The sequence below is a fragment of the Bos grunniens genome, chromosome 16 (assembly GCF_055505025.1).
Source record: "Bos grunniens cultivar Pamir isolate PY7600 chromosome 16, Bosgru_T2T1.0, whole genome shotgun sequence".
In the NCBI taxonomy this organism is placed as follows: Eukaryota; Metazoa; Chordata; class Mammalia; order Artiodactyla; family Bovidae; genus Bos; species Bos grunniens.
Genome location: NC_141180.1, coordinates 52,904,062 through 52,928,679, shown reverse-complemented (window position 1 = coordinate 52,928,679; position 24,618 = coordinate 52,904,062). Strand labels below are relative to the sequence as shown.

Genomic DNA, 24,618 nt, shown 5'->3' with positions numbered 1-24,618 from the left:
ATTGAACTGTTTGTTTTTCCATTGTTGAGTTGTATGAGTTCTTTATATATTTTGGATCTTCACCCCTTATCAGATTTAAGGTTTACAAATATCTTCTTCCATTGAGTAAGTTGTTTGTTTTTTTTAATTTTTTCATGGTTTCCTTTCCTGTGCAGAAGCTTTTTAGTTTGATGTTATCCCATTTGTTTATATCTGATTTTGTTTTCTTTGCCTGAGGAGAAAAATATTAAGAGAAATGTCAAAGAGTTTACTGCCCATGTTTCCTTCTAGGATTTTTATGGTTCAGGTCTTACATTCAAGTTTTTAATCGATTTTGAGTTGATTTTTGTGTGTGGTTTAAGGTAGTGGTCCAGCTTCACTCTTTCACGTATGGCAGGTCAATTTTCCCAAAACTTATCAGATAGACTTTTCATTTTTCATTGTATGTTCCTTGCTCCTTTATTATAAATTAATTGTCCATATATATGTGGGTTTATTTCTGGGCTGTCATTTTTGTTCCATTGATCTATGTATCTTGTTTTATGCCAGCACTCTGCTGTTTGAATTACTGTAGCTGTGTAATATGTTTTAAAATGAGAAAGTGTGATGGCTCTGGCTGTGTTTTTTTCTCAGGATTGCTTTGCTTATTTGGGGTCTTTTGTAATTCCATATAAATTTTAGGATTTTTTTCTAGCTCTGTGAAAAATGTCACACATATTTTGATAGGGATTGCTTTGAGTCTGTAGATTGTCTTAGGTAATAGGGACATTTTAACATTAATTCTCCCAATCTATAAGCATGAAATACTTTTCCATTTCTTTGTGTCTTCTTCAGTTTCTTTCATTAATGTCTTACAGTTTTCAGCATACAGCTTTCATGTTTCTGGTCAAATTTACTTTTATGCATTTTATTTCCTTGGTATGATTTTAAATGAGATTGTTTTCTTAATTTCTCTTTATACTAATTCATTTTTACTATATATAAGCACAACAGATTCTTCTGTATTGATTTTAAGGCCTAGAATTTCACTGTATTCATCTATTATTTGTAATATTTTGTGTGGAGTCTTTTGGGTTTCATATATATAAAATCATGTTTTCCACAGATAGTAACAGTCTTTGTTCCTATTTTCCAAGTTGGATACATTTTATTTTCCTTCTACAATTGCTTTGGCTAGGAATCCCTGTGTTATGTTGAATAGAACTGGTCAGAGTGAGCATCCTTTGCTTGTTCAGAATTTAGCAGGAAGACTTTTCACCTTATTACCATTGAGTGTTATATTGCCCTTGGATTTGTTGTATGGTGCTTCCCAGGTAGCACTAGTGTTAAAGAACATGCCTAGCAGTACAGGTAGATGTAAGAGACATGGGTTCGATCCCTGGATTGGAAATACCTCCTGGAGGAGGGCACAGCAGCCCACTCCAGTATTCTTGCCTGGAGATTCCCAAGGACAGAGGAGCCTGGGAGGCTCCAGTCTGTGAAGTTGCACAGTGTCTGACACGACTGAAGAGACTAAGCATGCATGCATGGCCTTTATTATGTTGAGATATGTTCCCTCTAGATCCATGTTGCTGTGAGTTTTTACAATGAATGAATGTTGAATTTTATCAAATGCTTTTATTACATCTATTGCGATGATCACATGGTTTTTGTCTTTTGTTTTCTTGATGTGCTGTATCACTTTGATCGATGTGTATAAATGGAACCATTGTGACCCTGGAATGAATAAAACTTGATCATGGTGCATGATCCTTTTTATGTGTTGTTAGATTTTGTTTGCTAATATTTTGTTGAGGATTTTTGCATCTATATTCATCAGAACTGTTGGCATGTAATTTTCTTTTTCAGTAATGTTTTGGTCTGGTTTTGGTATCAGATGATTGGGACCTCATAGAATGAATTTGTGGAGAAGGCAATGGCAACCCACTCCAGTACTTTTGCCTGGAAAATCCCATGGATGGAGGAGCCTGGTAGGCTGCAGTCCATGGGGTCGCTAAGAGTCGGACATGACTGAGCGACTTCACTTTCACTTTTCACTTTCCTGCATTAGAGAAGGAAATGGCAACCCACTCCAGTGTTCTTGCCTGGAGAATCCCAGGGGCGGGGGAGCCTCGTGGGCTGCTGTCTCAGGGGTCATACAGAGTCAGACACGACTGAAGTGACGCAGCAGCAGCAGCAGCAGAATGACTTTGGGGATGTTCTGTTCTCTTCAGGTTTTGGGGAGAGTTTGAGAATGATAGGTATAAGTTCTTTGTATGTTTGTAAGTTCTTCCCTGTGAAGCTATTCTGTCTTGGACCTCTGTTTGCAGGGAGTTTTTTAAAATTACAGATTCTGTTCCAATTCTAATAATTGATCTATAAATTTTCTGTTTCTTCTTGATTCAGTTTTGGCAGGCTTTATGTTTCTAGGAATTTGTCTATTTCTTCTGGGTTGTCCATTTTGTTGGCATGCACTTTACATGCCTTCTCCTGAGAAACCCATGTGCAGATCAAGAAGCAACAATTAGAACTGGACATGGAATAACAGACTGGTTCCAAATTGGGAAAGGAGACTGTCAAGGCTGTACATTGTCACCCTGATTATTTTACTTATATGCAGAGTATACCATGCAAAATGCTGGGCTGGATGAAGCACAAGCTGGAATCGAGATTGCCAGAAGAAATATCATTAACTTCATATATGCACATGACACCACCCTAATGACCAAAAGTGAAGAGAAACTAAAGAGCCTCTTGATGAAAGTGAAAGAGGAGAGTGAAAAAGCTGGCTTAAAACTCAACATTCAAAAAACGAAGATCTTGGCATCCGGTCCCATCACTTCATGGCAAATTGATGGGGAAACAATGGAAACTGACAGACTTTATTTTCTAGGCTCCAGAATCACTGTGGATGGTGACTGCAGCCATGAAATTAAAAAAAAAAAATGCTTGCTCCTTGGAAGAAAACCTATGACAAACATAGACAGCATATTAGAAAGAAGGGACATCACTTTGCTAGCAAAGGTCCATATAGGCAAAGCTATGATTTTTCCAGTAATCATGTACAGATGTGAGAGATCATGTACAGACCAACAAGAAGGCTGATACAGAAGAACTGACGCTTTCAAATTGTGATGCTGGAGAAAACTCTTGAGAGTCCCTTGGACTGCAAGGAGATCAAACCAGTCAATTCTAAAGGAAATCAGTCCTGAATATTCGTTGGAAGGACTGATGCTGAAGCTCAGGCTCCAATACTGTGGCCACCAGATGCAAAGAGTTTACTCATTGGAAAAGAACTGATGCTGGGAACGATTGAAGGCAGAAGAGCATGACAGAGGATGAGATGGTTGGTTGGCATCAACGACTCAATGAACATGAGTTTTAGCAAACTTGGAAATAGTGAAGGACAGGGAAGCCTAGCATGCTGCAGTCAATGGGGTTGCAGTCAGACACTACTGAGAAACTGAACAACTATTCATAGTCTTTTCTTATGGTTTTCTGTATTTCTGTGACATCAGTTGTTATTTCTCATCTTTCTTATTTTGTTTATTTAGTCATGTCTCTTTTCTTCTTGGTGAGCCTGTCTAGAGGAGATTTGTTGATTTTGTTTATCCTTTAAAAAAAACATCTCTTGGATTTATTTATTTTTCTTTTTTTTATCTTAATTTAATTTTTTCACTGTCTTTTTTATTTCCTTCCTTCAGCTGACTTAATTTTTATTTGTTCTTTTTCTAATTCATTTAGGTGGTAGGCAGGTTGCTTGAGATTTTTCTTATCTTTTGAATAAAGCTTGTGTCATTATGAATTTTCTTCTTAGAACTGCTTTTGCTGTATCCCATAGATGTTGATAGTAATGTTTTCATTATTTGCCTAGAGTTATTTTTTATTTCCTATTTTATTTCCTCATTGACTCATTCTTTTTTTAGTATCAAGTGTTTAGTCACCATGTAATTGTGGTTTTTTGCTTGTTTTCTTTCTATGGATGATTTCTAGTTTCATGCCATTGTGGTCAGAAAAGATACTTTAAATAATTTCTATCTTCTTAGTTTGTTGAGGCTTATTTTGTGTACTAATATGTGGTCTATCCTAAAGAATGTTCCATATGTGCTTGAAAATAATGTGCATTTTGTTTGTTTTTTTGATACAGTGTCTTGTAGATATCAATTCTTGTTATTTAGCTGCTAAGTCGTGTTCAAATTTTTGCAACCCTGTTGATTGTAGCCCTCCAGGCTCTTTTGTTCATGAGATTTCCCAGGCAAGAATACTGGAGTAGGTTGCCATTTCTTTCTCCAAGGGAGCTTCCCAACCCAAAGATCAAACCTGCATCTCCTCCAGTGGCAGGTGGATTTTTTTTTTTTACCACTGAGCTACCTGGGAAATCCATAATTCCTGAAGAAAATCAACCCCAAATATTCACTGGAAGGACTGTTGTTGATGCTGAAGCTCCAATACTTTGGCCATTGGATGTGAAGAGCTGACTCATTGGAAAAGACCCTGATGCTGGGAAAGATTGAGGGCAAGAGGAGAAGAGGGTGGCAGAGGATGACATGGTTAGATAGCATCACCAATTCAATGGACATGAATTTGAGCAAACTCCAGGAGATAGTGGAGGACAGAGGAGCCTGGTGAACTACAGTCCATGGGGTCACAAAGAGTTGGATACAACTGAACAACAACAACAAAGTTTATATCCTTATCCTCTCTATACTTAAGCACCTTTATCTGTAAATTGGGGATAATATTTGTAAATGACCTACAGAAGTTGTGAGAATTAAAGAAGTTAATGATTGCAAAGCTCTTTTACCCTTTCTGGCACATAGTGAACATATGTGAGTTACTTCTACAGTTAGAAGAATCATTGTTATTAGTTCCAGAAAGTTGTTTCTGAGCTATATGTATTTTTAGAAAGTGGTTCTGAAAGTTATGTTTATTTTTCTTCTTTCTGGCTTCTGCATGCCCCCAGGTGTGTTTTTATAAAGGGAAGTAGCTTCCCTTTATATAGTTAAGGAAATTCCCTTATTTGCATAAGAGTTCCTAACTTGATATGTGTTTTTTAATCATAAGTTAACTTTATCAAATCCTTATTCTTTTTATCTGTTGTGATAATCATGCAGTTGTTTTCCTTTAACCTTTTAATGCAGTTAATTACATTAATTGACTTTCTAAGTTTAATTTCATATCTGAATCAATAGATATACCTTACCAGTGTGCACATGCACATAGATATATTGCTACATTATTTTTAAAATTTTGCCTTTATGCTTGCTTATAAGTGAAATTGGTCTGTAATTTTCTTTTCTTTTACAATCCTTAACTGAATGTACTACTAGTGACAAAAAGGAAGTTTGGGAATATTTCATGTCTTTCTACTACTCTCTTCTATAAAAATGTAATTATCTGTTTTCTTTGGGATATGAGTTTAAGATATTTTTCTGGAATTTAATTGGGATTTGTGGTTGGAGTCAGGACAGTTGTCTTTACCCAGTCTTCTGTTGTGAGCATTTTCAGTAAAATTCAGCAGGCATCATTATAAACCCATTACTAAATTATTTTATTTGATTCTCAAAACTGTAATGAGGACACCAAGTTTATTAAAGTAAAGCTACTTTGGTTCATGCAGTTAGTAAATATTGGAACTAGGATTCAAACACAGGTCTCTCTGACTTTAAAGTCAGTTCGTATTAACCCTGTGATAAAAATGTATATTCAAGAGCAGGTTCACATATGCGCATGTGCACACATATATACCCATACACCACACATATATACCCATACACCATAAAATGGATACAGTTTCTGCTTGGTTAGCATAATTATCTCTAGGTGGTGAAGTAATAGGTATTTTTATCTTATAAACTTTTTTATTGCTGTTTTTGCATGAGCATATAGTCAAGTAGAATAAGTATTTAAAAAATTAGAGACATACACAGGCAATTCAAGGCTGTGAGCTGAAAATTAAACTGATATTGATTCCAGAATTATGATTACTCATCAAGAGCCCTTGAAACATGAGGGAAACTATGGTAAAATTGTAATTTAAGTATAGGAATTTAATTCTTTTGAAAATCTAATGGAATGATATACAAATACTTATAAAAGGTGTGGATGTAATATATACACATATATATGGGCTTCCCTGATGTTAAAGAATCCACTTGCAATTTGGGACACATAGGTTCGATCCCTGGGTTGAGAAGATCCTCTGGGGGAGGGCACGGCAACCCACTTCATTATTCTTGCTTGGAGAATCTCCATGGACAGAGGAGCCTAGCAAGCTAAAGTTCATGGGGTTGCAAAGAGTTGGACATGACTGAGTGACTAAGCACACCACAGCACACACATACATTTGTGCATATATTTGTAATGACTGCGTATACTTACAATGGATACAAACAGGATTTGGAATCAGATTTGGGTTTGAATTATAGCTCTGTAACTCATTAAATTTCATATTTTAGGCTTATTAATCCTTCTGAAACTCAGTTTCCCTCTTTGCAGACTAGAGAAAATAACACTCAAGTAGTGAACATGTTTTTTAAAATTTCTTAAATTGAAGAAAGTAGGGAAAACCACTAGACCATTCAGGTATGACCTAAATCAAATCTCTTACGATTATACAGTGGAAGTGACAAATAGATTTAAGGCATTAGATCTGATAGACAGAGTCCCTGAAGAACTATGGACAGAAGTTCGTGACACTGTACAGGAGGCAGGGATCAAGATCATCCCCAAGGAAAAGAAATGCAAACAGGCAAAATAGTTGTCTGAAGAGGACTTACAAATAGCTGTGAATAAAAGAGACATGAAAGGCAAAGGAGAAAACAAAATATATATCCATGTGAATGCAGAGTTCCAAAGAATAGCAAGGAGACATAAGAAAGCCTTCCTCAGCAATCAATGCAAAGAAATAGAGAAAAACAACAGAATGGGAAAGACTAGAGATCTCTTCAAGAAAATTAGAGATACCAAGGGAACATTTCATGCAAAGATGGGCTCGATAAAGGACAGAAATGGTATGGACCTAACAGAAGCAGAAGATATTAAGAAGAGGTGGCAAGAATACATAGAAGAACTATACAAAAGAGATCTTCATGACCCAGATAATCATGATGGTGTGATCACTCAACTAAAGCAAGACATCCTGGAATGCAAATTCAAGTGGGCCTTAGGAAGCATCACTACAAACAAAGCTAGTGGACTTGATGGAATTCCAGTTGAGCTATTTCAAATCCTAAAAGATGATGCTTTGAAAGTGCTGCACTCAATATGCCAGCAAATTTGAAAAATGCAGCAGTGGCAACAGGACTGGAAAAGGTCGGTATTCATTCCAATCCCAAAGAAAAGCAGTGCCAAAGAATGCTCAAACTACTGCACAATTGCACTCATATAAGTAATGCTCAAAATTCACCAAGTCAGACTTCAATAGTACTTGAACCGCGAACTTCCAGATGTTCAAGCTGGATTTAGAAAAGGCAGAGGAACCAGAGATCAAATTGCCAACATCCACTGGATCATCAAAAAAGCAAGATAATTCCAGAAAAACATCTACTTCTGCTTTATTGACTATGCCAAAGGCTTTGACTGTGTAGACCACAACAAACTATGGAAAATTCTGAGAGATGGGAATACCAGATCACCTGACCTGCCTCTTGAGAAATCTGTATGCAGGCCAGTAAGTAACAGTTAGAACTGGACATGGAACACAGACTGGTTCTAAATCGGGAAAAGATTATGTCAAGGCTATATATTGTCACCCTGCTTATTTAACTTATATGCAGAGTACATCATGAGAAACGCTGGGCTGGATGAAGCACAAGCTGGCATCAAGATTGCCAGGAGAAATATCAATAACCTCAGATATGCAGATGACATCACCCTTATGGCAGAAAGCAAAGAAGAACTAAAGAGCCTCTTGATGAAAGTGAAAGAGGAGAGTGAAAAAGTTGGCTTAAAACTCAATATTCAAAAAAAAAACAACAACAACAACTCAATATTCAGATCATGGCATCTGATCCCATCACTTCATGGCAAATAGGTGGGGAAACAGTGGAAACAGTGAGAGACTTTATTTTTTTGAGCTCCAAAATCACTGCAGGTGGTTAAAAGATACTGGATCCTTGGAAGAAAACTTATGACCAACCTAGACAGCATATTAAAAAGCAGAGACATTACTTTGCCAACAAAGGTCCATAGAGTCAAAGCTATGGTTTTTCCAGTAGTCGTGTATGGATGTGAGAGTTGGACTATAAAGAAAGCTGAGCACCAAAGAACTGATGCTTTTGAACTGTGGTGTTGAAGAAAAGTCTTGAGAATCCCTTGGACAGCAAGGAGATCCAACCAGTCCATCCTAAAGGAAATCAGTCCTGAATATTCATTGAACAGATTGATGTTGAAGCTGAAAGTCCAATACTTTGGCCACCTGATGTGAAGAACTGACTCATTTGAAAAGACCCTGATGCTGGGGACGATTGAAGGCAGGAGGAGAAGGGGACGACAGAGGATGAGATGGTTGGATGGCATCACCTACTCAATGGACATGAGTTTGAGTAAAATCCAGGAGTTGGTGATGGACAGGGAGGCCTGGCGTGCTGCAGTCCATGGGATCGCAAAGAGTCAGACACGACTCAACAATTGAACTGAACTGACTTGAGTAAACATGCTGTCAAAACAAAATCAGATCGTGTACATAAAGAACATAACATATAAATGCTCAAAAAAATGGGAGCAATTATTACGCACCATTCACATTTCAGTCATAGCCTTGTTACTACTACCGCATTTACTTCTTAGAACAGATTTACTCATAACAGTCCTTACTTATGTCTCATGTGCATGCATGCTTAGTTGCTCAGTCGTGTCTGATTTTTGCAACCCCGTGAGCTGTAGCCTGCCAGGCTCTTCTGTCCATGGAAATACTGGACACAAGAATACCACACAAGAATACTAGGGTGGTTTGTCATTCCCTTCTCCAGAGGATCTTCCCGACCCAGGGATCAAACCTGGGTCTCCTGCATTGCCAGCAGACTCTTTACCATCTGAGCCACCAGAGAAACTGTCTTTATGTCTTAGCAGCATTTATTTTATGTGCAGGTTACATTCAAGTTCCTTCTGTTAACAATAGAAAGGATTTGATCTTGTTAATGCTCCGGTATTTAAGCAATACTTAGAATAGTGTCTAGATGATGTCTTTTTTTTGAAATTATAATTATGTAAGTTAGTGAAAGATATTGAGTAACTACTTTTCTAAAATAATGAAAAATCATTATATAATTGTAATTGATTTGTTAATGATTTTAGGTTATAGACTCATCCTTGCAGAAGCTGGAATATACTCCCACTGAAATAGAAGAATTTTTGGAATATTTTACTTTTTTGGATGCAATTTCTTCAAAAATATCTAAGTTAGAAAAAGAGTACACAATAGTTGCTCAGCTGTATTCTGTTGTAAGGTATTACCAGATCCATGTTTCAGAAGAGCAAATTGCCATTTATAAAATCCTTCTCATCAAGTTTGGTCAACTAAAAACTTCTGTGAAGTTAAGCGAAACAAATAAAGATGCTGCTATTTCTAAATTCAGAGACAATTTGGAATCATACATCACTGGTCTACGTATTGAAGTTAGTAATTTAAAGGCCAAAGTAAGTTTTGTTTCTCATTATGTAAGCCTAGCATATAGGTATTTCCTTTCTGTGGAATCTTAAGTAAATAATTTAGTCCAAGTATTCTTAACCTGGAATCCACAGACATAATTTTGATTTGTGAATTTGAATGAGAAGTGATATTATGTGTCTGTTCTCACTAACCTCTAACTGAAGTTTAGCATTTTCTCCAACTTTGAGTTAATGTAGACAAGCAACAGTAAAGTGGTGATTTTTTTCCATAGGCTTCAACAGACTGCTAAAGTTGGCGCATGACATAAACAGAGCTAAAAAAAACCCTGGATACTTTTTGGGCTTTAGTCTAGGCCAAACGATAATAATTCCAGCTTCACTCACTTATAAGGAGCAAACTACAATAAACACCAACATTTACTGAGCTTTAACTAAGCGTCAGTAACCATGCTACGTGCTTTATTGTTTTTCTGCATGAAAACAAACAAACACCTGAGTTTTAAAGAGGTTAACTAACTTGCTTAAGATCACAGTGAGGGCTAGGGCTCCAGAATCCTTGCTTCTTTCCACTCCCCTCTATCCCCACCACCATTACAAGTTACTATTATCATATTTATTCAATATATTTTGATACCTAATATGTATTAAGCACAATATTATGTATTACAATTAGTTGCTTTAAAAATTTTCTGCATCTATGCAGAATCTATACTGGCCTCACACAAATAAAATAAAGGTGAAAAAATAGGCATATGAGAGTACTTGAACGCATTCAATTGCAATCTTTAAAATATTACGAGAAATTTCATATGCATGTGTACCAAGGTTTCTAGTTCACCCTATTTATATGTTAAGTGTACTAGGTTGGACACTGAGATGGAATATCTGTATTACAGTAGGTTCATTGGAAAGTGCTTCTGGCAACAGTGTGAGGGCTTGAAGTAATCAAGGTTGGACAGAAGGAAAAATTGAACTCTAGTGTCATTGCCATGTAGGTTTCATAGGATCCTATGCTCTATGCTTAGTTGCTCAGTTGTGTCTGACTCTTTGCAACCCTGTGGACTGTAGCCCACCAGGCTCCTCTGTCCATGGGGATTCTCCAGGTAAGAATACTGGAGTGGGTTGCCATGCCCTCCTTCAGGGGATCTTTCCAGCCCCGGGATTGAACCCAGGTCTCCCGCATTGCAGGGAGATGCTTTACCATCTGAGCAACCAGGGGAATCTCTAAATTGGAATGACTCTGCAGAGTTATCCTGAATGAAGACAAAAGGGCTGGTTCTTTACACATCCATGATGGAGCTATAAGTGAAAGTGAAAGTGAAGTCGCTCAGTCGTGTCCGACTCTTTGTGACCCCATGGACTGCAGCCTACCAGGCTCCTCCGTCCATGGGATTTTCCAGGCAAGAGTACTGGAGTGGGTTGCCATTGCCTTCTCCTTGGATGGAGCTATAGAGGGGGTGTAATCTTGTGTGACTTTTTGGTAAAGGGCAACCCCTGGAGAGGGTCTCAGCTAGAGTAAGCATCTATCTTTAGGTTCACTGATTCTTTCTTCTATCATCTGCATGCTATTATTGAATCAAATCCAATGAACTTCTACTTTTGTTTATTGTGTTTCTCAGTTCTAAAATTTTCATTTGATTTTTAATTATATCTTTTTTTATTTTTCTTTGCTAAGACTTTCTATTTTCCCAATGGCTTCAAGAATATACATTATTTCTGTGCAGCATTGTTATAAAACCTGCTGTATATTCTTTGTCAGATAATTCTAACATCTGTGTCATCTAGACATTGGTGTCTGTTGATTATTTTTTCCCACGTGAGTTGAGGTTTTCCTGGTTTTTTGTATATGGAGTAATATTGGATTAAATATTATGCTCTAAAGTTCTGTTTCATACCTAAATGCCATGTTGGTATTTTTGTTTTAGAAAACTGTTGACCTAGTCAGATTCAGGTCCCAAGTTCCAACCCACTTTCTTTGGGCTGTGGGTTTCTTTCCATTGTTATTTCCATTATCAATATCTCTAAGGTGCTGTTCAGACCATGTGTGTGCCATCCTGTGTGTGCCGTCCAGTGGTCAGTATTATTCTGGGTAGTGGTATGTTAGTTTAATCTCAGAGTCTTTGATGTGCTGAATAGGATCAGATCTATATGTGTGCAGCTCAGCTGAGCCCAGGAGTTCACACAACTTTACGTAATTACTTTCCAGAGGTCCTTTCTGTTTACAGTCTTCTCCATATTTTCCAGATTCTCTGCACTCTTTTTTTCAGTCCTCTGTTAGAAAACTGGGACTTGTTACTGTACTCTGTCAACTTCCATAACTGCACCCACATCTGGGGCAAAGTAGTAGAACACAGAGAGAAAAAAATCAACAGGGTTGACCCTCCTTAGAACCACAGATTACCAAGACAGAAAGTAAAGTTCTCTTCTCTGAGTTTCAGCTCCTGAGGCTTCCATTGCCACCACCTTAAAATTGTTTTAGGACTGGGTTGTGAGAAAAAAAGAGAGAGAAAGAGAGGATTTCCATACTCTGAGTGTTAGGAGCTGTCAAAGAAAACCCAGAGTTGAACAGTAGTCAAAGTGGTAAAAACAGATTTTCATTCAGTATGATTGCAATAGGGGAAATGATCTGTTGTCTAGGATGAGCAGACATTGAGGATGGGAATTCTGGTTAAATTGACTTAGCAAGGTTCTTACTAAAACTTAATTTTATAAGGAAGTGCACATATGAGCCTAAAAGTTACAACCTACTTAGTAGTCAGTCAGAAAGAAAAGAAAGTGAAATCGCTCAGTCGTGTCTGACTCTTTGTGACCCCATGGAGCCTACCAGGTCCCTCTGTCCATGGGATTTTCCAGGCAATAGTACTGGGAGGTGGCGGGGAGTTGCCATTTGCTTCTCCAGGGGATCTTCCCGACCCAGAGATTGAACCCAGGTCTCCCGCATTGTAGACAGATGCTTTACCATCTGAGCCACCGGGGAGCCTGACTAAAGTTTGGTCAAGCAAAGAATCTTTGTCAGAACCTTTCTTGCTCCTCAAGTCAGAATTGGTAAGTTCTCCTAGAGCTCTCACTGGTTTTGCCTCCTGAAAATTCCTCCCAGGTTTCTAATACATTGAGCTTAGGTCAGGGAGAAAATGGTAAACTCATTGCTAATTTGGTAGCATTTCAAGTTACCATATTCTTCCCCAATCTGCCTTCTACAATTTATTTTCAGTTTCCTCACCTCACTGCTCCCTCCATGTGTTCTGTCCAGGTTTCACTGGGAAAGACAGGGTGGGGCATATTTACTCCATCTTCTGATGGGTGCAATTACATAAACTTTTAAATTATTTTATTGGTATATTTAGTGACATATCATTCTGTGAAGATCTCAATTAGAATACTGCTGATAGAGTTGACAAAACCTTACCTCCATCTAAGCAACTAAGATTATTTCTCCAAGTATTCCCTCCCCCCCAAAGATAGCTCATATACAAACATAAATAAATATTAATGAATGGAAATTGCAGGAAAAGCCTAAAGAAAATGTTATGATAATCCATTATATAAGCATCACTGATATAGATTATTCTAAGCCCTCTCCATCATCACAGATACTGTTTCTCAATTGCTTAAGCTTTTGTGTTATGATTGCTATCAGTACTTGTTGGATGACCACACTACACATAACACAATGGTACATGCAGTTCCATAGGTTTGATTTTTTTTTGAAGAATAAGGTGGTAGGATCCAAATTCATTACTTCTTCCAACAGCTTTTATGTATGATACTAGGTTCTAAGAGGTATACAAAAGTAAATAAGTGAAATTATCCTTAATCTGCAGAATTTTATAATGTAGTAAGAAATCAGAACAAAATTTTACTTATATTCCTCTTTGGAGGTTATTGTTGCAAATGTCCACAATTTTATGTGCAGTGGGAAAACTAATAATATAAGGTAGCATGTGATAAACATCATTCAAATAATACCAAATTCAGCTTCATCAGAAAAAGGAAGTAAGTTTTGGAGTGCAGGCTATCATAGGGCCCTACCCTGGAACTGCCACTTAACCATTAGATGATGGGAACCTCTGAACTTCTTGAAAAATCATGGAAAATATAAATTATCTCTCAAATTTCTTGTATGTACTTAGTAAATAAGGTCTTCAATGTTACTTATCACAGGACCTGACATACAGAAAGTACACAAATTTTAGGTATTATTGTAATAAAAAAGAATTAAAATTAAGCATAATCATAAATAAGTATAAATTAAGGACAGTCTTTTCAGATAATGATTGCAAATAAAGTTTGTTGACACTTAGGTGGCATATTAAAATGCTGTCAATAAAACATGTTTAAGTTCAGAACATTATACCCTCCTAAAAATGTTTTATTATTTTTTTAGATAAGAAATTCTATTTTGTTATGTGCTAGTACTCCAGTGTCAACAGCAATGGAAATGATCCAGACTCTTTCAGAGGAAGCTGCAAGTTTAGCTGTCAAAGCTAAAACATATTCAAACTATCAGGATTGTTTCGATGATTCCCAGTCTCATATGAATTTTCTTAATATGGAAGAGCTTACACAAATTGTACTTTCAGATATTGCTGACATTGACTATGACTTAACCTTAAGGAAAATATTATGGGATGCACAAGAGGAATGGGGAACACTCTTTTGGGAATGGAGGAATAGCACTCTTGACAGTATTGATACAGAATCAGTATATAGAAATGTTTCAAAATGGATGCAAATAATCTTTGTACTAGAAAAAGGTAAAGTGTCTTTCTCAAGTTTTTCTACTTAAGATTACACAAAAATGGCTACTAGACCAGCAAGATCATTGTCCTTGGCTTTGTTACTTTACCTGTTCCAAGGACTGACCATTAATGACTGAAAAGACAGTACAAGAGTATAGGTAGGAATCACTTCCTGAAGCAAGAAAGAGATTAAAACTTTGGAAAAAAAATTTTAATTAATTAGTAACAATTTTGTATCTGTTAAAAATTGATTCTCTAGGTAGAACCCCAAATACTTCCACCTGATTCTGGCTCTTAGAACCACGGATGTTTTGATGTTAAGGACCCACCTTCAAACCCTCACTGTGTGTGCAGATAGTATACTTTGGGCAATGCGAGAAACAGCCAGAGTCATTTTGATAGGTTTTCCTTCTGCTAATCATCAAATTTGAAATCTTGCCAACACAGAGATGCTGTGTTGCACACAGAATTTTGCAAGCAATTCTGTAAAATCAAATCCTTTCCAAATAGAAAGCTTTATTCCACTTGGCAAGATAATGCTTTTATTTTTTAAATTCCTCTGATCTCTCAGCTATACCTTAAGCTATAGGTTTTTTTATAGTTTTTTTTGTTTTATTGTTTTTTTTCCTTTCAAGGAAAACACCTTATTTTGCTTGTTTTTAAATTATATAAGAAATATGACTATCACAGAAACTGTAGAAAAGAGAAAAATTGGGGACAAATCACCCAGAGTGTTAAAGGAACACAACACTCATTTTGTGCATTCTCTTTCAATATTGTGTCATATATCTGTTTCAGAGAGCAACATATAAAGTAACAAGTAGATAAAACTTTTTTTATCCATAGTTTCCCAGATTAAATCTTGTTCACCACAGTATAGACTTGCAAAAAACTTATTCTCATCTTTTTATCTGATCAAGTCTTGAAATACACTTTGTTATTCAACATAGCTTTATAAAATAAGCCTCATCTGTACCAATTGGATAGTCAAGAATATGCGTATAGTTTTCAGTTCTCTCAAGTGCCCTACTTTGGCTATTTCTCTGTCTCCTCCCTCTTTTATAAATTGAGTAAAAGGTTATCAGGGTTGGACCTTCAGCTGCACAGGTTTTGAGTCCTGCACCCTTTGTGTGTGCTGTGCTTAGTCACTCAGTCGTGTCCGACTCTTTGCAACCCTGTGGACTGTAGCCCACCAGGCTCCTCTGTCCATAGGGATTCTCCAGGCAAGAATACTGGAGTGGGTTGCCATGCTCTCCTCAAGGGGATCTTCCCGACCCAGGAATCTGTATTGTGGTGTGGTGTTAATGCCAGAGGAAAGATCAGTTCTGGTCTATGGCAAAGTTTTTACCTTCATTTTCTACATTTCAATGTAAAGATATATTCTTTATAAAATGATAGTGATTGGCTTTTTCCCTTAATGTTCTTTTAATGAGCAGAATTGAAAAGCCCCAAAACCAAAATAGTCTTTTGAATTATTTGTGTGTACCTCTCTGTCTGTATGTCTATCTTGTCAGGGAAAATCTGGGAAACCCTGTGGTAACTAGCTATCTCTAGTATCAAATTTTGCAAAATAACTTGTTCTGATAGTTTGGGGTTTTATTCACTAGTCCTGATTAACTATTTCCCTTTATTTTAATCCATGCTTGATTCTTATGGGAGAGTGATGTTAATAAGCCTCATTATTTTAGTACAGATTAATAACTGATAAAGCAGTATTACATTAAATAGCAAATTTGTTTTCTGGCTTAGAAAATGTGGACTGTATGATAAAGCTGCTGACCCATTGCTTCTTATAGGTCTACCTAAAAATGACATGGTGACACATCTTAAGCAATCAGTGATAGATTTTAAACAAGAGCTGCCAATCATCATAGCACTAGGAAACCCCTGTCTCAAGCCAAGGCATTGGGAGGCTCTCCAGGAGATTATTGGAAAGTCAGTGTCTCTTGATAAAAACTGTACAGTAGAGAATCTTTTAGCACTCAAGGTAAGTTAAAATAGTTTGAAATAAAGTTGGCATAGCAGAAGGCCCAAATTTAAGTAGGCAAGTAAATCTACAAGGAGTAGGAAATGAAAAATAAGACGTTTATGGAATGTTAGGAAAAGTAGGAGTGTAATGTATTAGTAGATGGGTGATGCTTCATTGATGATAGTTTAGTACAGATTAATAACTGATAAAACTAGTATTACATTGAATAGTAAATTTGCTTTTTGGTTTAAAAATATGATGTACATATTATAAGCATAAGCCATTCATCGTGCCATTCATAGGTGATTCGAAAACAGTAATACTGGTTTTCATGCATAACAAATGAAATTAAATTAGTGTTTTTATTTAACAGTGATACTTCTTGTGGAGAGTAAATTTTATAGGAATACAATCAAAACTACAGTATTTATATAAAATGAAGATATATTAAGAGCATGTTAGGGTGGCCCTACAAATAATTTGATATTCTATTTAAAATATACAATTAGCAGCTATTTGATTTACCTGTAGGTTTTGTTATAAAAATAAAATTTTACTATGATTTTCATGGTTAAAATTTTTCTATTTTCATGTGTAGTTTACAATAAGCTTCATTTATATTTTATGTTCCACAGTTGACAATGTCTAGTATAACCAAAATAATATTTTATGCCTATAATTTTCTACTAAATGATTTGCTATAATGAGGAAATGAAGAAAATTTTGTAATTAGACAAGAATTTTAAAAGTGAACTTTAATTTATTTTAAAAATTAATTTATATCTCTAGCCCTAAATTCAGCTGCCCTCCTGAACTCATAGATTCAGCTGCCCTCCTGAACTCATAGATCCACCTCCGCTTATATGTCTAAAAAGTATCTCAAAGTTAACATGTCAAAAATGCACTTCTCTTTCTCCATCTCCAAAGTTCCACTCCTCCTTTATCCTCCCCATCTTAGTTAATGGCACCTCCACTTTTTTTCTAGTTACTTAAGCTAAAAATGATGAAATAATCTTTGAATCCTCTCTTGCTCTCTTTCCTCATCCCATCTAAATGTTGCATCCTTCCCTGGATCATTATCAGAGTATCCTAACTGAACTATGGTCCAAGAGTGAATTCATCAAAATATCTAGATAGTTTCAGACTATTTAATCAGTGCCAATGAGCATTCCAAAAATCTGGCACAATTTCAACCCTCAGTTCAGTCGCTCAGTCATGTCTGACTCTTTGCGACCCCATGAATCACAGCACGCCAGGCCTCCCTGTCCATCACCAACTCCCGGAGTTCACCCAAACTCATGTTCATCGAGTCGGTGATGCCATCCAGCCATCTCATCCTCCTTCATCCCCTTCTCCTCCTGCCCCCAATCCCTCCTAGCATCGGGGTCTTTTCCAGTGAGTCAGCTCTTTGCATCAGGTGGCCAAAGTACTGGAGTTTCAACTTCAACATCAGTCTCTCCAATGAACACAAAGGACTGATTTCCTTTAGGATGGACTGGTTGGATCTCCTTGCAGTCCAAGGGACTCTCAAGAGTCTTCTCCAACACCACAGTTCAAAGGCATCAATTCTTCAGCACTCAGCTTTCTTTATAGTCCAACTCTCACATCCATACATGACTACTGGAAATAAATGGAGATATTAAATAGAATGACATATGGGAACAGCAGTAGAATCTTCTATCAGCGATAAAAACAGGAAGGGCAGCTAGTTAATTCCAAGATTCAGAGAAGAGCAGGTCTCCAAGTATGTCTGTTCTGGTGATTGAATCTGGAGATATCAAGATTTTGTCCAATGGAAATTGGCAGTCAGTGCACATGGAAAGGTCTGTAAATACTCCATTAAAGTATTTTGAGAGGCATTTATCCTTATGGAGCTGTGTCAAAGTGAAGCCATGGAAAGCTGTGTCCATTAGAGTTATATTCTCTCAGACTGTTATATCCCAAGAATTATCATAGAAAGTAAAAACTTGTCACAGAATAATTAAGCAATTGGCATTAGTGCAGAGAAAAGAAAGCTGAAAGAAATAATGCTATCTGCAGATCTGCAGAAGGTGCTGTTAACTCTTTTTTATGCTGACTAGAATCAGAAGAAATAAATACTGAGTCAGAAGTTTTCACTGAGCAAGAAGAATGTGAAATAGAATGGTTAAAAACTGAAAAGGGCTGCTTCATGAAAGTTAGACCATGAAGTCTCTGGTTAGGATATAAACCTAATTGGAATCAAATTTTCAACACATTCATTTAAATCTTCCATTTTAAATGTATCAGGAATTATTTGCTCCATTGGATATTAAATTTTTTTGTTTTAGATGTTTCAGTATGAAAATGAAATAAATGAGATATCAACCTCAGCAACTAGTGAAGCCACTCTTGAAAAAATGCTGTATAAGGTTATTGATCTTTGGAACACTACTCCTTTACATTTAGTTCTTCATCACACCGAGGCTTACTCTATCCTAATAATTTCATCTATAGATGATATATTAGTTCAGCTGGAAGAGTCTCAAATCATACTTGCCACAGTTAAAGGATCTTCCTATCTCGGGCCCATTAAGGTAAATATTATGGCAGAGAGAAATGTCTTAACTGTCTGTAGTTTTATCACTTTAATTTTTGCATCGTGTAAGCTTTTGAATGTATAAATCATTCATGTACTTGTATAGAAGAGAGATTGAATATTTAGCATTTTAAATATTAAATATAACTTTTTATGGCAACACTAATTATTCATCAGGAAATGTCAGAAACTTTAATTTGGGCAGACTAGGTAAATTGACATCAAATTAAAAATATGACCATTTAAACCATGGTTTTTGCCAGCAGCAGCACTGCTGCTAGATACAGCCACAGTTCTGACAGTCCTCATGCCAAAACTGTTGCCTTGAGATTCTTTTTGCTGAAGTGATATGTTTCATTTTCATTCCCTGTGCTATTTGCCTTAAAGGTTAATCCCACCTCTATATTTGTGTATCCTTGCCATTATTTTAACAGCTTATATATCTATTCTAGTATAATTAGAAATTGAACTATAGAGTCAGCTTGTATTCAGTGTTCCCTCATAGTGTGTGTGCTAAGTCACTTCAGTTGTGTTTGCAACCGTATGGGGATTCTCCAGGCAAGCATACTGGAGCAGGGTACCATTCCCTTCTCCAGGGGATCTTCCTGACAAGGGGTTGAACCAGCATCTCTTATGTCTACTGTACTGGCAGGTGGGTTACCTCTTGCACCACCTGGGAAGCTCCATCGTTTTAACAGCTTCTGTATCTATTCTAGTATAATTAGAAATTGAATTATAGGTCAGCTTGTAGTCCATGTTCCCTTATAGTCTCTCTCTGAGCAGCCCCACATCCATAACATAGCTAAGAGTCATTTTAAAACTTTAGGAATCACAATAAGGTATAATAATATAGAGATATCTAAGAGTGAAATTAACATGATTGATTATAGGTGGATAAAAAAACAAGAGAGAAATAGGTACTCAACAAATGGACTTCACATTATTTACAAACACACAGACAGTTAGGGAAAGTGTCACTTATTTGGACCTGAGAGAAGAAAAACTCAGTAAATTACAAAAAAGAGATAATCCAAATAGACTGTTCTCTAACCACATTCAGTAAAATTTAAAAATGAACAGAAAAAGTAGCAAAAAATAGACCCAAACCAGCAACAACAAAATCACCCATAAAAAAAAAAGGAAATTAATAAGCAGCTATGAGAATGTATAGGAAATGTTAATCAAATTTTTAAAATTATAAATAAGCAAAAAGAAGAGAATTACAAGTCAAACCTCGTCACAATTGGCTAGAGTTCAGTAAAAATGAATTTAATAAATGATAAATTAGGCATAGTCAAGAAGTTGAAAAGAACAGACACACACATCCACACACACCACTTCCACTTCCAAGCAAGGAGTATGGGGACCAGGTACACCATTTTGCCTGAAATACTCAAATCATAACAGAAAAAATACATCAGACATCCTGGTTTTAGAAAAATGGACGTCAAACATTGAAGGACAAGGATCCCTGAGAGTTGGCAAACAAGCAAGTTGAGCCCTATTATTGCCCCATCATTCTGTCATTAGTTTCCACACCTGGATTGAGAGAGAGGGGAGGAATCCGTCCAGAGGATGGTAGACTCCCTGGTATTAGGAGATGCTGTTGAAAGACTAAGAAGCAAAAGGAAGATAGAGTTTGCAAAATAAAGTATCGGAGGACAGAGCTGCACTGAAAGAACTTCAGAGATCTGTGGAAGATCCCGAGTCAGGTTTGCAGCATACCTAATCATATGAATGTAAAGAAACTAGTGGAGACCAGGACAATGGTCTTGAGTGAACTAGAAGGAACCTTTCACACAGAGCTGGGAACAATACCCATATCCACCAGCTACAATGACAACAACAACAAAAAACCTTTATAACGCACAAGCATTAGAGGGCTTAAAAGGAAAATGCCACAATAATGTGTAATAATTAGTCCTAGATTAAATGCAGTTCTTGTCCTCCTTAACAAATCTAAAAATGACACTACAAGTGATAAAATTGCTTCTAAGTAGAAGGCACTGGCACCCCACTCCAGTACTCTTTTTTTTTTTTTTTCTTTCTTTTTTTTCTCTAATTTTATTTTATTTTTAAACTTTACATAATTGTATTAGTTTTGCCAAATATCAATTCTTCGGTGCTCAGCCTTCTTCACAGTCCAACTCTCACATCCATACATGACCACAGGAAAAACCATAGCCTTGACTAGACGGACCTTTGTTGGCAAAGTAATGTCTCTGCTTTTGAATATGCTATCTAGGTTGGTCATAACTTTCCTTCCAAGGAGTAAGCGTCTGAAGTGGAATTACTACTCTACAATAAAAGGAAATGAACTTTTGATATATACAACAACATGAATGAATCCTAAAATAATTATGCTGAGTGAAAGAAGTCAGACAAAAAACAATAGATACTGTATGATTCCATTTATATAATATTCTAGAAAATGCCAGCTAGTCTATAGTTTCAGAAAGTGGTTTCCATAGGAATCATTGGTTTCCATAGGGAATCACTGGTTTCCATAGGAATAGGATTAAGTCAGTTGGGAGGAAGGTATTACAACAGGGTTTAAGAAACCCTTTCAAGGTAATCAATATGCTTATTATCTTGATTTTGGTGATTGTTTCACAGGTATAAGCATATCTGAGAACATCAAGTTGTACACTTTAAATATATGTGGTTTATTATATTCCATTATACCTTAATAAAGCTGTTGAAATATAGATTTGTTTTAAAAGAAAGAAATATAGAAGTTAATCTCAGAAGAGAAATATAAATGAGTTACAAGTGGTTCCTTCTGAGAAGCCACAGTTAGGGGATAGACCAGTCTACTGATTTTTCAACATTGTGTTATTAATTGATTTTCAACCATTTTTCTATTATTTAGTACTATACTAGCTGAAAAAAGATGTCTTATTCACACAGTAGAATTTCCTGAAGTTAATGAAGAAAACTTAAAAGTATTGGCATAAAAACTCTCTAAAAGACACTATTAGGTTAAAACATAAAGCAATTTACAAAACAGTGTGCATAATATGGTTACACTTATATAAACTGTTAGAGATATTATATGTACATACACATTTGTACAAAAATGTTTAAAGAAAGGAATGAAAAACTATGCCTACCAAAAATATCTGAATATTGTACAATAAGACAATTGGATGAATAAGACATTTTAACCTCTCCCCAAACTAAATATAATTCAATTTACATTAATTTATGTGACCCTCTAGCCACCTGATGTGAAGAACTGACTCATTTGAGAAGACCCTGATGCTGGGAAAGATTGAAGGTGGGAAGAGAAGGGGATGACAGAGGATAAGATGGTTGAATGGCATCACTGACTCAATGGACATGAGTTTGAGTAAACTCTAGGAGTTGGTGATAGACAGGGAGGCCTGGCGTGCTGCAGTCCATGGGGTCGAAAAGAGTCAGACATGACTGAGTGACTGAACTAAACTGAACTGAATGTGACCCTCTATTATAATTACTTTTTTTATGTCAGTGACTGATAGTCACCTTTGGTTTGTTTCTATCACATTACTCATAAGTAATTTTATGCATTTAGATGTGTATGTATGTGCATTTTTATTATTGTAGGATCTTGTAGATGAATGGGATCAAAACTTGGCTCTCTTCTCATACACTCTTGAGGAATGGATGAATTGCCAAAGAAATTGGCTTTATCTTGAACCAATCTTTCATTCTGCAGAAATACAAAGGTAAAAAACTTAAACTATGTCATGTACAGGTAAAAAAATGTAGTAATTTATTTCCTGTAATTTTTGAGAAATAATTTCCTCACAATCGAGTATTACTCAGCCATTAAAAAGAATACATTTGAATCAGTTCTAATGAGGTGGATGAAACTGGAGCCTATTATACAGAGTGAAGTAAGCCAGAAAGAAAAACACCAGTACAGTATACTAACACATATACATGGAATTTAGAAAGATGGTAATGATAACCCTGTATGTGAGACAGCAAACGAGACACAGATGTATAGAACAGTCTTTTGGACTCTGTGGGAGAGGGAAAGGGTGGAATAATTTGGGAGAATGGCATTGAAACATATATAATATCATATATGAAACGAATCGCCAGTCCAGGTTTGATGCAGGATACAGGATGCTTGGGGCTGGTGCATTGGGATGACCCAGAGGGATGGTATGGGGAGGGAGGTGGGAGGAGGGTTCAGGATGGGGAACACGTGTACACCCATGGCAGATTCATGTTGATGTATGGCAAAACCAGTACAATATTGTAAAGTTTAAAAAAAAAAAAGAGAGAAATAATTTCCTCAGTGAACACTCTAAAACTATTCTACCTATAGGTATAGAAATATAATCTGCCAAATCATTATTATGTAACCATCTTCCTTTTTTAAAAGATTTAAAGCATCATCTTTATAAAAAAAATCCTTATTTCTCAATTATTGATATAAAGCTATTAAGTACTTGGAAATAAGTGACAAATGTCATAATCCTTAAGCCACAATGCTAGATGTCTATTTAGTTCTGGAATATTAGTATGGTTTTCACGTGAACAATAAATATGTTTTTAATAGTATTCACACATTAATGACAGTCACTTGCTTTGAACCATGTGAAATAATAGAGGTCCTAACAATTCCCTTGGACTGCAAGGAGATCCAACCAGTCCATTCTGAAAGAGATCAGCCCTGGGATTTCTTTGGAAGGAAGGATGCTAAAGCTGAAACTCCAGTACTTTGGCCACCTCATGCGAAGAGTTGGCTCATTGGAAAAGACTCTGATGCTGGGAGGGATTGGGGGCAGGAGGAGAAGGGGACGACAGAGGATGAGATGGCTGGATGGCATCACTGACTCGATGGACGTGAGTCTGAGTGAACTCCAGGAGTTGGTGATGGACAGGGAGGCCTGGCGTGCTGCGATTCATGGGGTCGCAAAGATCGGACACGACTGAGCGACTGAACTGAACTGAAAAATTGTCTGAAATTCTACCATTTCTTTTATTTGTAACATTTGAATTAATTTGTCTTTAAGTGATAGCTCTCAAGAGTACTTGAGACATGTACTCTGTAGACAGAATTGAAACTACTAGCAGAAAATTACACAAGATAGTCTAGAAGCCATTCTGAAATAAAGTAGGAAGACCTGGGGAAGGTATTTGTAAGGCATATTAGAACAGATTACAAGAATACCTTGAATATCAGGTTAACTATTTTGAACTTTATTTTACTGGCAAAGGAGAGCTATTAGAGTTTTACAAAAGGAACGGTCTAGATGTAAGTATTGCTTTGTAGGGAACAATACACATTTTTGTTATACATGTATGTTTCTTGTCATTTGAATGTTTTAGTCTTTCATTAATCTATGGGTATTCTGATAGTTCTCAAAGATGAAACCACATACCTTTAGGGATATGTTCTTTATGACTACAACTTAATGTCATAAATTCAAACTTTAATTCTATTTTCTACTAAAGATTTCTTAAATGATGGCGAGATACAACTCCAGGTTAAGGAATTCACATTATCACCAAGTTTTTCTTTTCAGGATTTGCTGTGAGGTTAGAAACGGGGCTTTTAATTAAGGGATGCTGAAGCCTTCTATAGAGAAAAGAATTCTTTAAGGGGAATTTTTGAGAGTATAGTATGTAGTGCCATTTACCCTCACTCCCAACTAAATGCGAGTTATACTAGAACCTCCCAGAGACGTTGGGAAGATGCTAAACTGTAGGTGAGATTGAAGTCTCTCCCTGCTAAGATTTTTGCTGAGCTGTAGAAATTTTTGTTTTTATGTAGTGACTAAGTC

The 24,618-nt window shown here is 36.4% G+C and overlaps 1 protein-coding gene across 2 annotated transcripts in view; it reads left to right on the top strand.

The window, feature by feature from the left end:
* The window catches only part of DNAH14 (dynein axonemal heavy chain 14), a 376,358-nt gene that overhangs the window by 118,152 nt on the left and 233,588 nt on the right, over window positions 1–24,618 (top strand). For both annotated transcript variants that reach the window (XM_086345146.1, XM_086345147.1), the window contains 5 exons: window positions 9,256–9,597; window positions 13,955–14,324; window positions 16,106–16,296; window positions 18,588–18,833; window positions 22,424–22,545. In XM_086345146.1, the coding sequence (XP_086201272.1) occupies window positions 9,256–9,597; window positions 13,955–14,324; window positions 16,106–16,296; window positions 18,588–18,833; window positions 22,424–22,545 (1,271 nt within the window). The remainder of the gene's footprint in view (window positions 1–9,255; window positions 9,598–13,954; window positions 14,325–16,105; window positions 16,297–18,587; window positions 18,834–22,423; window positions 22,546–24,618) is intronic.